This window comes from Nilaparvata lugens, chromosome 13 (assembly GCF_014356525.2).
Source record: "Nilaparvata lugens isolate BPH chromosome 13, ASM1435652v1, whole genome shotgun sequence".
NCBI lineage: Eukaryota > Metazoa > Arthropoda > Insecta > Hemiptera > Delphacidae > Nilaparvata > Nilaparvata lugens.
This window is the reverse complement of record NC_052516.1, coordinates 21,056,870-21,075,556: the sequence shown is the minus strand read 5'-3', so window position 1 is coordinate 21,075,556 and position 18,687 is coordinate 21,056,870. Positions and strand designations below refer to the sequence as shown.

The 18,687-nt window shown below is 33.9% G+C and overlaps 1 protein-coding gene across 1 annotated transcript in view; it reads left to right on the top strand.

Annotated features, from left to right (window-relative positions):
• The window catches only part of LOC111057027 (FERM, ARHGEF and pleckstrin domain-containing protein 1), a 55,559-nt gene that overhangs the window by 17,688 nt on the left and 19,184 nt on the right, over positions 1–18,687 (top strand). Inside the window, exons 2-3 of the mRNA XM_039440066.1 lie at positions 14,281–14,361; positions 17,072–17,333. Of these exons, the coding sequence (XP_039296000.1) occupies positions 17,100–17,333 (234 nt within the window). The 5' untranslated portion in view covers positions 14,281–14,361; positions 17,072–17,099. The remainder of the gene's footprint in view (positions 1–14,280; positions 14,362–17,071; positions 17,334–18,687) is intronic.

The window sequence follows — 18,687 nt, the reverse complement described above, 5'->3', positions numbered from 1 at the left end:
TTGGTGTTTTAACATGATCTTCGATTATCGATTGTTTCAAGTCGATAGTTGACTTGAGAGTCGATCTCATCACCAATCATGAAATATTATATTGATAAGATATACACCATACGATTCAGATAGCATCAGTTACATGAGAAACAGAAAAACTATCTTTCTCTTAATTTATTATCAATCTATCCAAATTTAAGATTGTTTGTTTTATTATAATTTATATTTTCAGGTTGTGATTTGGTGTAGAAATAATCACAGTATAGACATAATCTATGTATAATATTTGGACAATTTGAAACTAAATTAGGAAATTGAAGAAGTTTTGGATAATAGCCTGATTTTTTTCTTTTCCGATCGTTGTATTGTTTTTGCTAACCTAGTAAATGAAAAAATTGATGTGTTGAAAATTAACTTCGGAAACACCAGTAGTTCTTGTTGATTCTTCTCTGATAATCGACAATTAACCCTTGAGTAGATCTTTCCTCACTCATTGATCTAAATGCTACGATTTCCCTTTTCTTCTTTCAAATCTATGGAAGACTAGGCTAATTTATCCTCGAAAGTGATAAGAGAAGTTTAATTTGGTGCCTCTATATTATAGCTCCACGTTTGCTTCCATAAATTCATTTTCAAGAATGTACTATGATTCTGACAGCGTTGTTCATCTGAAAAAATTGAAATTTGATGTTTCTCCAATGGTACCATGCAATGCTACCCCGCTTACGGTACTCGTGCCGTATGTAATACCGTATATATAGCCGGAAGATTTTAGGAGACACGAAACAGTAGTGGAAATTGTGAAACAGCTGCACGCTTTTGCTACAACTGTTATCTGTGCCGTACTATCTCTATCCCTCCACCACTACTATTGACTGGGAAAGTCGCTTTTCCCCTCTCAACTAGAACGGATATTGGAAGAACTTCCTCCTCCTCCCACTCCTCCTCATCCTCCTCCACGTCATCGTCATCATCATCCTCCTCCTTCTTCTCCTCACAAATGCTCTTCGTCCATTTGTCTCTCTTCAAGCAGCATTGAATTTCCCATACGCTTTCCCTGCTTGCTTTTTGCTTTTCCTTGCCTACGCCGGAAAATATGGGAACAGTGTAAGGAAAATTGTTCCTTAGCTAGTTCTCCTATCTTTCAATTCCTCCATATGTTTTCCATGCTTTTTCTGTGATGTCTCATTCTTCATTTTTAGCATAACTATTTTTGGTTCACCTCTTTCTCTTCTTCCCGGTTTTTTTTCAATCCTTGTTCTTCTCATTCTTATTATTTTTTATTCTTCTGCTGTCTTCTCTTCTTCTGTTCTTTTCTTCTTTTTCATCTTCATCTTATCCTATCTCACTTACTTCTTCATTCTTTTTATCGTTCTTCCCTTTCTTCTTCGACTTCCCCTTCTTAGCATGATAGAGAATAAGAATAAGTAGAATAAAAAGAATGAAGCTGAAGAAGGAAGCAGCAGCAGCAGCAGCAGCAGCAGCAGCAGCAGAAGAAGAAGAAGAAGAAGAAGAAGAAGAAGAAGAAGGTGGTGGTGGGCAGAGAAGATGATAATTGTGATGCGGGGGAGGAAGGAGAAAAGCAAATCGACCAGAGTTTCAGCAGAACAGAAATCAGGGCGGAATCGCTCTGCAAAGTGGAGAAATTTCCTGAGTTATCCTTCATCCTTCTTCTTCATCTTCTTCTTCAACATCATCTTCTTTTTATTCCTCCCACTTTTCTTCTTCCTCTTCTACCTTTTATTCTTTTTCAACTCCTCATTTATCACCCTTTTACTGTCAAACTCCTATTCTTCAAACTGTCCCACATTTCAAGCTTCCTTATTTTTCTCCCCACCACTAATTTTCCCTTTTTCACTCATCTACATGCTGCTTCTTTTACTTCTACTCCCTCTTCTTCTACTTATTATTCTTCTCGGTTTTTCTGTTCATTGCAGCTCTTTTCTCGATATGCTTTTTTTGTTTTACTCCGTTTTCTAATTGCACTTCTCAGTGGGTTGAAAGCATTTGTCGTTTTCTTCATCTGTCTCACTGAAGACAGATTTTGTGTCTTTGTTTCTATAACTACCAATGTAGTTGAGAGACCCTACAATAGTTTTCCAATTTACTCGCAAAGTGAGTCTGAATCTTACACTAAATCAAACAATAGTCTCTCCTTCATGAAGGATCTAGTCTCTCCTAAATTCCTAGTAATATATATCTTGGAAATTTATCCAAAAAATGTCTCTCCTGATAATTGGTTTTTTATAGTGCTTTAGATGTTATTGTAGAAGTTATCCATATTGAATGATAAGACTACTAACAATGACCACACAACTTGTCAAAGTGGTCATATAATTTCCAAAACTTGAAATGAATGTCAAGTGAAATTTATGATGGAAATAAAATTATTTATTTATTTGTTTTTTAAAAGACTCGGAAGTTTTCATATGCCCTAATTAATTGTAATATCGTTATACAGGTTCCGGTTGTTAATACAACATTATCAATCTCTAGTAAACCAAATCACTAAATCTAAGAGCAGCCAAATATAATGTTGAATAACAAAGACTTAGAAATTGTCAAAAACCACAGATTTATTGATACTTCGAAAGACCGGTTTTGGTTATTACACCATTGTCAATCTCTGATAAACTCTGTTTATGAGTCTTCAGTTACACAACATTATATTTCACTTTTTGTGTAGTTGAGAAGTTGATATTGTGGTAATTATTCATACTGAATGAAAAAGAATAAGAAATTGTCAAAAACCACACATTTATTGATACTTAGAAAGACCGGTTTCGGTTATTACACCATATTGTCAATCTCTGTCAATGTCGTATAGAAAACTCTGTTTATCAGAGATTGACAATGGTGTAATAACCGAAACCGGTCTTTCTAAGTATCAATAAATCTGTGGTTTTTGACAATTTCTTAGTCTTTTTCATTCAATATGAATAATTACCAACGTTAAACTGTCGGTCCCGGCTGAAGTATGACAGTCGTAAGGCCCATTGACGGCTTAAATTATATATTCCGGCGGTGGGACCTTCCCGCAAGGGACTCCCCACCAACAAAAGCCATACGAATTTACTTTTAATTACCAACAATATCAACTTCTCAACTACACAAAAAGTGAAATAGTATAACGTTGTGTAACTGAAGACTCATACTCATTACTATTAGTAGTTGGTTGACCTATATCATAGCCACCTCTAATACAAGGCCCCGGCCTACGATATTGCAACGTCGCAGTTATAGGCCTAGAATCTAATACATGATTGGTGAAAAAGATCAGCTGGTATTTTTTTAATCTTTTTAGCCAATCACGTATTAGATTCTAGGCCTACACTGCGACGTTGCAATATCGTAGGCCGGGGTATTAGAGGTGGCTATGCCTATATTCCTATTAAGCCTTAACTAATCGATTGTCTTAGACGCTTTAATTTTTTTCGCTCGTTAACTATTTTGACACTATCAAAATAGACGCTATCCATAAGTGGCCATGCATTCTGAAGACGTGCAAAATAATTCTGGAAAGATAGGGATTCTGCATCAGAAGCGTCATTTAGTTAATGGTAGAAATCCTTATTGAATAAAAATGACTTGACATTGTCAAAAGCACTAATTTTTGTCCGAAAAACGTGTTATTGTAGAGATTTTATTGTGTTATTGAAAAGGAATTTCTGATGAATATATTGTTATTCATTTTATTTCATTTATTCATAGACAATAGATACAATGCAGGTAAAAACAACAGGCATTCGCCCAAAACTGCTTCAAACCTTAATTTGGAATACACAGTCTAGAGGTTATGTAAATGATAATTCAATTCACACACTATTTTGATTCCAAAAAAATGTATGTACTACAATAATTTTGAATTTATCAGATTAATCAATTTCAAAGTACAAATCCAAACAAAAATATTCCTCCACAATCACAAAAAATATTAATAATTTCACTTAAATCCACAAATTATACTAATGTTATGAGAGTAATAAATACATAGGCTTGAATTGAGGCGACAGAAATTCCAAACAATATTAATATAATGTGTATTTAACTAATTTGTCTAGTTTTAAATAAAAAATAATACAACAACCAATTCAACAAAAACAATATCTAAACAAATTAGTGTTAATAAGTTAGTGGTTTTGTCAATATCAAGTCGCTGTCATTCAAGTAGAAAATACTGGCCATTCCAATGTCATTGATCTTGATTTGAACTGTCTGTGTGAGCGTGATTCTTCAAAGCCGGTCTTCGGCCTTCCCGAGTCTAGTGAACTGAATTTTCCCCATCAAAATCCGACAAAAATGGATGCGAACAGGATATTGATTCTTTCAGACTACACGCAAACCATATTAAAACCACCGGTTAACTTTGTGCGCTCGTTTTGCTAACGGCATGTCGACGCTCTTTTGTCCTTCCGTCTTTCTCTGATGCGCGGTTATCTGGTTTTGTCCTTTGATAATATAATACTAACTGCGAGACCAGTATATTGGTTTGATGTCTGACTAGACCTGTCTCAGTGCGGGTAAGATTCACTTTAAACTGTCACCATTGGTTGAATGGAAAGCGTTAATGTTGTTCCATAAGGAATACTGACAGTTTAAAGTAAATTTCATTATAGTTAGACTTTAAACTGTCACCATTGGTTGAATGGGAAGCATTGGAAGTTGTTCATAAGGAATGCTGACAGTTTGAAGTCAATCAGTTACTGTGTTTGGCACAAATAAAAATGCTCACCAGCTCTGTAGATGGAATGAGGTGAGGAGTGACTGTACCGTAATCAATTCAATCTAAATTGGATTGGAACTACATAAATTGAGCAATCTGTATAGAAATGGGTAAATTTGGAACCTCTTTATTACAACAAACCTTGATTAGACGTGGACCTCGATAAGTTGAATTTCTCAATACTCCTCTGTGACTACTGTTAATTACAGTCGATGCTGGAGTGAACACCTCTATATATGAAGATTGGGACTAAAATATCGACAAGAACTTTCTCGAGTTTTGAAACATACTTCGAGTGTCAAATCTCGATCATCATATCGACATTAAGAGCTTATGTTGACCAGCTTAGAACTTATGTTGACTTAGAACTCTTTCTATAGAAATGAAAAATTGCTTGCTTAATCAGACAGACTTTTATTAATACAAGTAACAAAAAGTTGGAAGAGGACTTTCATCTTTCTATACACGTGATTGTACTGACAAAATAGATAAAAAAAGTACCTTATAATAATAGGAGATAATGATTTCAATTGTAACTCTATTATCGATTGCTTAACATTTCCACAAAAGTTGTAAAATCTATTCAAATGATTAACTACATAGATTCGAATCAAAGTAAATGAATGATTGAATGATGTTTCTTTGGGGAATGGTATAAAATATACTATTGATGATATTTAAAAGAGAATTAAGTTGATCACTTTTATCGAACCAGTGAAAATAAGAAATTTCAAGAATTAGTAAGAAATAAATAGAAGGTGGAATTTAAAATTTAAAAATACAGGCAATTTCTACATTTTCCCAGGTGGAATTTAAAGTTTAAAAATTCAGGCATTACTCCACAGTCCCCTCATTAGACGAGAGGCTGCAAATCTGAATAGGGAACAGCATTCAACGCTCCAATGGACATTTTGTCAACTATAATGACAAAATTTATAATTCTAAATGTTGAAATTATCAAATAAATTTAAATAATAGCATTATATTGCCATTTGACAACCTAACACCTTACCAGATCTTACATCTCCTTAATCATAATTATTGTTACCTCATTTAATATGATAACCCCATGTGCTTTTTTAGTCAGCTCATTAGAGAAAGGTGACATTACTTCGGCTCGGATTTCAGTTCTTCGATATACTAGTAGTTCTGTGAACAGTAGACCTCGCGCTCAGTGAGCTACATTGACCTGTTGTTATGTTTTCTCAAAAATTAATAAATAATTTATCAATTAAAAATGTCTAAAAAAAATCCTAAATAAACATAGAGCTTTCTGTCCTATATCGTACCGTGACATGTCGTCCCGGAATGTGAGCGCTGTTATCAGGTCTGGCTGCAACTGTCTACAATTTTGATGGAAAGATACAATTTTCAAGATGTTCGATGTTTTTGAACGGGTAGTATTATAGTCAACTGTCTACTAACGTTAATGGAAAGATACATTTTCAAGATATTCGATGTTTTTGAACGGTAGTATTATAGTCCACTAGACAGCTGATTTATTATGAATAATAATTCTATATTCTGATTTTTACGGTAATATTGGCGTATGAAGGAGGCTCCTTTTTCCTTTTATATTATCCTTGAAATGCAAAATTTCCAAAAAAACTTGTATATACGTCGACGTGCAATTTAAAAAGGAACATACCTGTGAAATTTCATGAAAATCTATTACCGAGTTTCGCCGTAAATGCGCAACATAAAAACATAAAAACATTTAAACATTAAGAGAAATGCCAAACCGTCGACTTGAATCTTAGACCTCACTTCGCTCGGTCAATAATTATTATTTAGTTGATCACAAATGATATTTTTTCTAATAGTACGGTATTAGCATAATGCAATTTAAAGCAAAAACACAACCCACTCTTTTACCTTTAAAACAAATTGAGCAGAACTGTTTAGGATATGCTGTGATTGCGGGATGAACTGAAACCGAGAAGAACTGAGAAGATAAGGCTGCGTGTTATTTCAATATTCACCTGTTACAATGATTTTAATTATAAAATATGAGTTATCAATATCATATGATTGAAATAACATCAACAAATTTGAGAAGCTCAAAATTAACTCAAATTTACCTGTTTGGTTGTTTATGATTTGAAGCCAAAAATTTCCAGTTACATCTTTTTTCAAAATTTTACATAAAGTATGTTCATAATGCCTAACCAAATGAAAAAGATAAAAGATGATATCAAAAACAAAATTCTGACAAGTTTGGAAAACATGTTGTTTATTGAAGGAGCTACAGTTGATGAGATAGTTGCAGTATTAAGCGAGCATCTCAACGTTAGTAATGAGGATAAGGTGAGGATGGCTAAAATGGTGCAAAATACGTTGAGAAAAGGAATAAATAACGGAATCCTGAAAGTCGAAAATGGAAGGGTGTTCTTGAATGCAGAAGAAGAGGAGGAGGATGAAATTGCGATATTGGAGGGATGCAATAGGAGAGCGTGTAAAGCGAGGAAGGGAAGAAGTCGCAAACAAGGGAGAAAAGGGAAAAAGGCGAAAAAGGGTGGAAGCAGAAGAAAGGGGTAAAAGAAGATTTTCAGGTCAGTTATGGTCTCACGGTTGTATGTTTTAAAAATATATAAATGCAATTAAAATCTTGTTACAAGTATATTTATAATTCTAGTAAATTCGTAGGATTCTTGTTGGTTGGACGTTTTTTGTTGATACGTTGTAGCGATAAATTAATATAAATACTTTATCATCCAATTACTAGTAAATTTGTATGGCTTTTTGTTGGTGGGGAGACCTTTTTGTGAAGGCTCCACCTGGCCTGAATAATATAATTTAAGACGTAAATAATACTGAGAGTGATGCCCACATATCCTCTTAGGCTTGTGCGTGGGTAATAAGTCAGAGGGATGATGATGAGAGATGACGATTACTTTTTAGGTAATCGGGACAGACCGACGGATTATCGTCTCCTCCGAAAGATAATATAAGAAATTTATTTATGTATATTTTATGATAATTAATATTTCTATAAATGAATTTGAATTATATTATATGTATTATATTATATTTTTTCATATTTTGTAGACGTTATCCATACTTCATTATATACTATAATAATCATTGTAACATGAATTATTATTAAGGAAGTAATTAATATTCTATACTAATTTCATGTATCTTTCCCCGTCAGGTTCTATTCTGTGGTTAATTGACAATTTGCGATGCTGTGAAACCTGGAAATCATGAAAACACACATTCTAAAATATTAAGGATCCTATTAAATAGATCCTATTTTATTTTGTATCTCAACGTCCCAGTCTGTAAAAATTAACACTTGTACTTGTGAAACACATTACAATTTTTTTTTGAAATGATAATTTTTCTTTTTTATGGTACTGGTTTAGTTTTTGATTATAAATTATCATTTTATTTAATTTATAATTAAAATAGAACTAATTTATAATTAAAATAGATTATTGAAGCCTTTCAATTTGACACGCTATATCATTTCACTTTCAACAGTTTAATAGTTAATAGACAATTCAAAGTCAACGGGAAAAAGTTCTATTGCTCGAATCCTTAGTAATTCTGGGCAGTAGAAAATTGATTCTATATTATAATTTAAATCATATTGGTTATTGGGCTGATTTCGAGAAATACTGATTGTAGAGCTAAGTTGTTTGGAAGCTTAATATTATTATTATATCATATTGTTCGGAAGTTGGAAGCTTAATATTATTTGCAAACCGGATATAATAGCATGTCTTTCGGCTGCCAAGTCAAAAAAACTTTTCTTTCTCATGGATCGCATTATTAATGTTCTGTATATTAGTAATCAATTGATCAATAAAGCATTCAATTCCTCTTTTTCCAGCTTTATTATTTATTCCTGCTAGTTTGAGGGAAAGAATAAGGTATAGAGCGGAGAGAAATCATTGGAAAACAACAAAGATTTAACAGCTTGAGTTTCACTAAAAGAAAATCCGTGTCTAGAGAATATTGGAGGATATGCATGTAAGGGGGAGCACTAAGGGCTACTATAGTATTCAATGAACCCTTTCCAACTCATAGTAGGGACGTCACACGTTTTTGGAACGATGCCACGTAATAGGGACCCGGACAGGAGGACTTTGGGGGATTTTTGAAAGGTTTTGAAAAGGGTAAGGGATTTCCCCGGGGGGGAGAATGATGGGGGAATTATTGGAGGCGAGGGGAGAAACGTACTAGGGTGAATAGTGAGAACAAAGTAGTAGTACGTAGTAGAAGTGTGTGAGAGAGAGAGAGGGAAAATATGAATGAGAAGGTGATGGATTTAAGTGTGTAAGGGGAAGGTTTGAGTGAGATGGGAGTGAAGAGGTACAACATGATTGGAGAAGATGATAATATGCGATAGAGGCAATAAGGAGTGAAAATAAAATTCTGTGTTTGGTTTTTAAATGTGTCAGTGGGAACAAAACAATAAGTCAGGATGAATATTGTGAAGTAATATTATACATCAATATTATCAAAGATGAAGGCAAACTTTGTTTGGACTTGTTTAAACTTTTTTTTTAATATGGTTAAATATCAGTTTTGTTGAGTCTGTTGTTCTCTCCCGATTATAATAAAAATATCGGGGACCTAGCTTCGCTCTGGAGTACAAAAGCATAAAAACTTTATTACGAAAGAAGAAATTATAATAACATTCATACAAAAATGTTCTATCAAATAACAGTAAATTGAGAATAATTCCCAGAGGAATGCAAAAATTTCCCTCACAAAGGCCCAGTTGCACAAAAGCCGGTTAAACTTTAATCGTGATTAACTTCACGTGAACCAAATCAGAGAAGACCATTTCAAAAAAATGTATCTACTGGAATTAATCAGGATTGGAAATAACCCGGCTTTATTGCAACCGGCACTAAGTACCTGATTGAATGATTTACAAAAGTTCAACAGCTGAGTCATAATTTTGACACAGTCCCACATGAACTCGCTCACTCACTTTCATCACCAACAGACGACGAAATAATTATTATCAGCTGTTTTTCCAAGGATGAATAATAATGATCCTTTCAATGACCTTCAGCGAGTTTTTCCAGGGATGAGACCTAGTACAATCGAATCTTTATATTATAAACCTACTATGTTCTGAATTTCGTGAGAATCGTTAGAGCCGTTTTCGAGATCCGGTGAAATACAAACATATCTAAACATCCAAATATATAAACAGAAAGAAGTTGCTCGTTCAATAGTATAGGATAATAATTATATTTTGATACAAACATAGAAAGGCTCGCTAACAAGGAAATGTCATAACAGTACAATAAAAAGATAAAATAAATAAATCATAAAGTATTATGAAAATATTATAAAAAGATTAGTAATTCTGTGTGATTGAACTTTCAAGTACCCTTTTTGACATACATGACCTACGGTTTAATATTATTTTTTTTTTTGTATTATTCAGTTGATGAGTAAGAAAAAAATCTAACTTGAATAGCAAATTGACATAAATCTCGGGGAAATGAGGATGGAATTGAGATAAGCATGAATATTGGAGAAATGGATGGAAGTTGAAAATAACGAATGAGGTGGAGAGATGAAGGACGAGGAGAACAAGAATAAGAAGGTGAGGAGGAGGATAAAGAGGAGATGGAGGAGGAAGACGAAGAGTTGATTGATGAAGAAGATGAGAAGATTATTATGATGATGAGTAGGAAAGGCTAGGGGGAGTGGAAGGGGAAGGAGGAGGACTAGGAAAAGAAGAAGAAGGAGGAAGAAAAGTAGGATATTGAGAAGAATGATGAAGAAAAGGAGGAGAATGTAGTGAGTGGGAAAGGAGGAGGATGACGACTACGTTGGGGAAAAATTCAGGAGGACAGAAAAAATCAGGAGGAGAAAAAGCTGGAGTAGACGAGGAGATGGAGAAGGAGTGACGAAGAAGAGAGTGATAATTAGGAGTAGGAAAGGATGAGGAGGAGAACAAAGACGAATAGGTGGAGCAAAAAAAGAGAAGAAGAAAAGAGAGCGGTAGTAGAGAATGAGGAGTTAGGGGAGGAGGATGATGAAAAGAAGAGAAAAATGTAAGGATTAGGGAAAGAGGAGGAAAACGGCGCTAGATGGAGAAGAAAAAGCAGGAGTAGAGGTTGATGATAAGGAGGAGTAGGAGAAGCAGACGATATTAGACGTTTGTTTGCTTGGAGTTGAGGACTACTACCCCGAGGCCCCAAGGCAGAGTCTGTGCTCCATTATAAATGAGACGAATATGAGAGTGAATCACAACTCCACACCAGTTGCCATAGTGAGGAGGTATTGTTATAACGGGCCAATATGGCGGCCGACAGGAACAATATAAGAACAATAATCGCTGTAATCCAACTCACAACAGACGACGTGTTTATTTTCGGCCTCACTTCAAACGATCAGCATCCCCCACGAATAGCATCAATGCTGCCCTATTAGACTAATGCTGACAGATTTAAATGAATCCCACTATATATAACACGTGGCTCTTGTGGGTGCGTGTGACAAGGAGGAAAAGAGTCCTGGGGAGAGAGAGGGAGCAATCAGACTTGTGACGTCATTGTACTTTCGAGGAGGACCAATTTTTGTGAGAGTAAAGGGAGATACGTTTGTGAGGGATATTACTGAATGGTGTCATTTTATAGAAGAGAGAGGGAGACAATATGATGAGGATAGATATGTTAAGGATATGTGATAAGGGATATGATAAATGATAGAGGGAGATAGACCCACTTATGATGTCATTGTACAGAAGAGAGAGAGAGAGATTAGATTAGAGTTCTTTATCCATGTATGTTACAATATTTACTGGCTTATACACTAATTTACATTAAATGACTGTAATGCTAATTATTTAACAAATTTTACAAAGTATATAAAATTAATGAGAATAAAGATGAAATGCAATTATTAGAATAACGATAATATAAAATTGTAATGTAACTTCATAAATCGGCGGTGTTTCAACAAATAACTGTGGATCCTCTAAGAAGGATATAAAATAATATCCATCCCATCAACACACGACCGGGTGAGAGAGAGGGTGTGATTGATTGAGTACTTTATTTATGTAGATTACAATATATACTAGTTTATACACTTATATACAATAGCTTACAATACAGCAAAATTATAGATGAATTTGCATAATATAGACTAAGAAAATAATTATTGAACTGTATGTTATATGAAAATCAGTCCAATAAATTAGTCTAATTATACAAGATTAATCGGAATAATTTGAAACACAGCTATCCACCATAGAAGGTGGTGGTAACAGGAAATTGGCAACTCTGCCGTCCAATCATTTCCACTGCCTCCTAAATCTCACTATAGTTGAATTATAAAGTATGTATTTGTCATTATTGAATATGGTAGTTTCTAGTATAAAGAATGAATAGTTATCCATTAGAATCAAAATAAAAATTCTCATAATTTTTCACCGATTTTACTCACACCCAGAACGGTGTATTAATAGAACTCCAGCAATAGGACCAGTTAAATTTCTAAGTATTTATCAGTATTGAGTACCGTAGTTATTATAATGAAGAATGAATAGTTATAGAATACCCTCACAATCAAAATAAAACTTCGCACCATCATTCACAGATTTTATTCACACCCAGAACGGTGCATAATAGAGCTCGAGCAATAGAAGCTCTATTGAAAACCGAGACCGGTCTATTTTGTTGGTTTTGTTTTTCGAACTCTCTCGTTCAGCACTCTGAACAACTGAAAACTTTTCCCCTCGGAATAGGGAAAATCTAGAACAGGGGAGTCTCGTATCTCCTGCTGTTTTTGCACGATTCCAATGCTTGAATAAAATCCTGTTTTTGGCATCAGACCAGTCTGCAGTATGATATGATTATCAGAAAACAATGTGCATTATCCAGGAAGCATTTGTACACTTGGGGTTCGTTTATTCACAATGTGTTCTATGTTATTTTGGAAATAGGCTGTACTTCTGACAATCAGTGAATCATTGGAAAAAGTTGTGTTAAAGGCCGATTCCCACTTATCAGTATCAGAGTCAGTGAAAATATAATTCCCATGAGTTATAATGGGACTATTCACACTCAACCCGGCCGAGCGGGTATGGATTGTCCCATTAGAACTTATGGGAATAATATTTTCACCGTACCGGACATTTGGGAATCCGCCTTAATAGGGTTGTAAGAATTTTCTATACAGTTACTGTGTATTTTAGTTTGTTTTTTATCGATATTCACATCCGGTTTTTTAAGGGGATGAATATACAGTTGTGTTGTGTGTGATGTGGTACTTTTCCATAATGAAAACACAAATTGAAATTGTCAACCACTTTTTATTGACCGAGCGAAGTGAGGTCTAAGATTCAAGTCGACGATTTGGCATATCTCTTAATGTTTATTTGTTTATAAGTCGCACATTTACGGCGAAACGCGATAATAGATTTTCATGAAATTTGACAGGTATGTTCCTTTTTTAATTGCGCGTCGACGTATATACAAGGTTTTGGAAATTTTGCATTTCAAGGATAATATAAAAGGAAAAAGGAGAATTATTCATCATAAATCAGCTGACAAGTGATTACACCGATGTGTGGAGAAGCCAGTCCATTGCTGTATTTCCATAAGGTCTATAGTTTCAATCAGGTACTTGTGGATGAGAATACTGCGTGAGGTCCTTTGTTCACAGAACTACTAGTTATAAGTGGTTGACAATTTCAATTTGTGCTTTCATTAGGGATGAATATATTTAATTTAAAGTTTCAGTTATGAAAAATACTATTTTAGTTGTATCAAGTTTATATTAACTTTTGTTAAATAATTGTCAATTGTTTTTTTTAACTTATTTGCTCTGTAGAAGACAGAATTATTATGAAGTGTTTCTTCATTGAAAACAACATCCACTTATTTTCCTTTTTGCACTTATGTGTATTAAATTTAACCGTCGTAAAATGACATTATCGCATCGTGCTCTGATTCGTCTATTAGTGTTCTCTTTGCGTTACTTCCATTAGATAACGTCATTTACAAATTTAACGGTAGTTAAATGTAATGATGAAGAACGCAACGTAGGTGGAACAGCACAATAATTGTTATGAAATTGACGAAAGCTATAAAATATAGTTGGAGGTAATTTGTTGTTCCTCTGATATATACAGAGATTGCATTCCGTATTGTACTCTAATTGCTGAATTTTTTTCTAATAATAATCCTGAATACCACATTGAAATTACATTACATCTGAAATGTTATATAATTTCAAAACGGTTTGAAAGCTACTGGAGCTACTGGATCGACATTTCTCGTAGTTTGTATCAAAAGAATAATCTTCATTCCATTTTTTTGTGGTAGCTCTGTATTTGAAAAAGGATGAATAGATGACCATCAATAAAATTTGCTGTGTATCGCATTGAAATAGTTACAATTTATTTATTTTGCATTGCAATTAAGGAAACTTCAAATTTGGATTGGGTTTCAAGTACCAACTTTTAAACTATAATTCATTGTGTTCATATAATATATAACCTCATATTATGACGTTTCAATCGTGTACGATATATTCATTTCAATTTTCTTGTATATTTATTTTGATATTTGTGTATTTTTCAGGTAGTGCACAAGCCTCAGTGAGAAGGACAGACTTCGTAACGCTACCGATCCGAACTATACAACAATGATCGAAGTAATTGGGTAAGTTGAAACTTTTCAAATTCATAATTTTTCAAAGATTCACTCTAGCACTAAGACTAAATACTAACTTATTGCTTTTTTTAAATACAGTAATATAATAATGAAATTCAAACAGAGAAGCAGCTAGTAACAAATCTTAAATTAGTATTATTTAACATGAATAACAATAACTCAAAATTCAAATTAAAATTGTTTCTTAATTATATTTATATAAATATTTAGTAAATAATTAGCATTCAAGTAAGAATGAATTCTACTGGAATTTTACTGGAATTGATAACCATATCCGAAATCATACCACATATTGCAGTACATCAAACATCAAAATGTTTTCAAATGTGAGTAGACCTACTGTATTGGACACTTGTCATTATCTGCTGTTAATAAACATGATTTATTTTTAGAAAACACTCGCTTGCTTTGAATTGATTCGAGTGGGCGTTGAAGATATCTTTCCCTTGTACAAATGAAAAATATTTGTGCCGTGTAATGATTAAAATTTCTATTTAAAGGAGCTTCTTTATGTGTGTATACACTAGTGAGATTTGATTAATAATAGTAATGACGTAGCCTCGTAGTCCTATTGAATATCCCACTTGTAAAAATATTTAGTTGTCATTTCAATTGATTCTTCTGGTTACTTAATATATCACTTTTACTAAGTGTTGATGTGTGACAGTGTAAGAAACCTTATATATTTCATATTAGAGACCGTATATATTTTATACTAACAGGTAACCCATGCTCCGCAAGGGTCTATTTTAAAACTTGACAAACTGAAAACTTGATCGAGTGGAGTCTTGAAGAGTTTGAAATAGGCCTATGAACATCCTCGGTTAATTAAGAATCTATATGCAAAATCTCAAGTTAATAAGTCCAGTTTGTAGTTCAGACGTGATGATGCGTCAAACATAATTTCCCTATCCCGTACATGTATAAGCCAGTTCTTTCATTTATTATAGTATAGATTAGACACCGTAACAATGTTTTACTGATACTCAATTCTCTCTACATCCATTGCAAGTATTTTCCAAGTAAAAATAAATAATAGAATAAATGAATCACCTGTGTTTCATCATAGCCTATATTATGCTATTCAATAAGCACTGACAGAGAGTAAAGAATATACCAAGGTACCTAGAATACATACCTATTTTAGGTTCATTTGAATATACCTTGCACTATTTTCAGAATATATACGTAGTTGGAGAATATATTTCATACTCCCTAGCACGAGTGTACATTACTTATTTATTTTTTATTTTCTGGTTTCCTCGTTGCTCTTTATTGCTTCTTCCTCCTTGGTTCTCAGATATCAATATTCGTGAATCGATAATCACTTTATGTTATCAAGTTGATAATAATTTGTCTTGTAGCCTGCTATCATTTCCCAAGGATCTAGAAAACTCGAAAAATTTAATGTCATTCCAATTTTTTCGCAGTCCATCAAGGTTACTATTCCACGGTGCACGGGAATAAAATTGTTTATAGAATCAATTTTGGGCTGTCAGCATTTCTGTGATAAGTATGTCTGCTGCAATTGAAAACAATGGGACAATCCGTTGTGCTTTCGTCACGGATTTTGGCCTTCTGTTCGGTTTTGTTTGTTTTAATCACAATTTTGCATTTCATCACTCTTTCCGCCACGTAATACAAAAGCCACTGTGAACTGCCAAAATATAAATCGATTCATGGTACACCTATGCAATTTGCCAACGCTGCGTGGATGTAGGCCTGAATTTTTGAATGGCATTCCTGATTGAAATATCGACTCATATAGAATATTCTCAGTCATAAAAATGGAAAAACAAAAGATGAATCATTGATCTTTATGTATATCTATTCCATTTATGAGTCTTATTGGAATGATCAGTTTAGAATCAGAAGGCTACAATGTGTCGAACTTATAAAATTCAGAATAATTTATTCAAGAATTGAAAACAATTCACCAATTGAAAACAATTTGACCAAATCCTCAACCTTCAACTGATACAGGGCATGCAACTCCTAACATTTGACCTTCAACATTAACCTTGACTTGAAATTCATTATTCTTTATTCATTATTCATTTCAATAAATAATATTTATCACCAACTATAATAATTATAACGATTGGGGGAGAATAAATAATGTTAACATTGAGCTGTTTCTTTCCAGAATTTCATAAGTCTCTAGGACTTTTTTATTGATTTTACTGATACAGTAAAATATAGGTGAAATTGTGTGTTGGGAGCATATTGAATAGCAAAAAGATTATGTTCTTGAATCGTAACCTTGACTTGTTATCTTGGACTTGTCTTGTAACCTTGTTCAATTCAATTTATTCATTCAATAACAATACATATCAATACACAACATGATTATAATATAAAAAAATTGAAAAAAATAATTGATTTTTACAAAATTCTGAATTTTACTACTGAAAAAAGTTCTCTACATTATTCGTTTAGAAAAACTAATTCTTTTTTTAAGCTTTTACAAGTGTTTTTGAGTCCTTGGACTTGGGATTTTGACCTTGAACCATTTTTTTTTTTCAATCCTGACTTTGACCTTGAACTTTTTTTACAATCTGTTTTAAACATTTCATCTAGGAATTTGATCTTGACTTGTGACCTTGAACCAATTTTTTATTCAAAGTCCTGACTTTGGACCTTGGGAATAATTTTTCAACCGAAATTAATTTCAATTCTGTATGTTTGTTGTGTGTAGGTGACGTAGTGTGGTAGCAGAGTGTGGCATGTTGGACGGAGAGAAGAGTATGTCACTGGGCAAACTGCCGCACTCGCACTCGACGCCGCTGGGCGTGATGGAGGGGGGCAGCAGGGTGGGCTCCACCAGTGGCTTGACCCACTCCAACGCCGCCTCCCAGCTGCAGCTCAAGAAGGCCGGGGGCGGTGGCGGTGGGGGCGGCAAGATGCTGGCCATCAGGGTGCAGATGCTAGACGACTCGGTTACCATGTTCCAGATACAGGTAATTACAACCAAAATTAACTTACAGAAAAGTACCACAGGCTAACTTACCCCCACAACGGTTCCAATTCTAATTTATACAACAGTCCAAATGTAGATAGAGGTTATGTGTGTCACTTCAAAATTCTTCAATTACACTTCAAAATTAACATTGAAGTCTTGCCCACAAGACTAATGTTCTATTGTGAGCTTGTATTAAGAAGAGAAAAAATACTGAAGTTCAAAAGAAACATAATTGTAACCTAAAATAGAAAATAAGTAAGATTAAAACTACAATTATAGCATAATTAAAAAAGAAAAAATACCTACAAAATAATAAGTTGATGGCTAAAAAGATAATATTTCAGGAGAGCACTTCAAAGTTGAAATATTATATTATATAAATATATTAAATATTATAAAACTTGTTTTGTGAGTTCATTAAGCACATAAACCCATAAGTTCAAAAAATCACCAAATAAATATACCACAAAATATATCACCATAAACATAATTTCACAAAAATATCACCACATTTGTGCACTAAGCCATCGAAGTTGAAAAATAAATAATAGAAAACAGTGCATTAGTACGAGCACAGTGACTACTAAAAATCATTATCTGTAAAAAAAATATTAGTAAATTATAAAAATACTTGAAAATAATAGTGGAGAATTAAACCAATAGATTTAATGGTTCATGAGATTCCTAAATGTCCTAGAAACAGCTCCTGTTTGTTGATTAGTTGGTTTGTCAGTTTGATTCATTGATAATGTCACACTGCCAGAGACCTCAAAAATAGTTCTAGCTTTTGAGAGAAATGAATCCATGGATCGCTTCTCATATTTTTTACTATTACTTGTAATTCAGGTTTCAAGTTTTTTTTCAATCCTAAAGGCTTTTACATTATTTTCTTTACCCAAACTACGTTGAAACATATCTTGTATACACTGAAAAGCCTTGGAAAGCACTTTTCGTATTGATATTATGGGTGACGCACTTGAGAAAGCGCTTACAGAAGCCCACCAGTGATCGTAGAACGTATTTGTCGTTAGTATGAGTATTTTATAGGGGAACATCGCTCTTTCGGTGTCGTCTTGGGGGACAAAATGTTTCAGATGCTGTAAAGCCTGTTCCCCTGTTTCCGGGGGTAATTTGGGGGTGATGGCAGGCAAAGAGAGAGGTTATGTGTGTGAGGGAGAGAGAATTGGGAGGAGCAGCCTACTTGTAAGCAGAGTACTTGGGTCATAAATTCTAGTTTTCCCCATCCATAAATTTAGTCGTTGGGGGAATCAGTCGTTGGGTACTGTAAGCCTTGAGGGCTCTCTTCCTTCCCTCCTCTTCCTCCTCCTCCTTCTCCTCCTCCAATGCAGTAA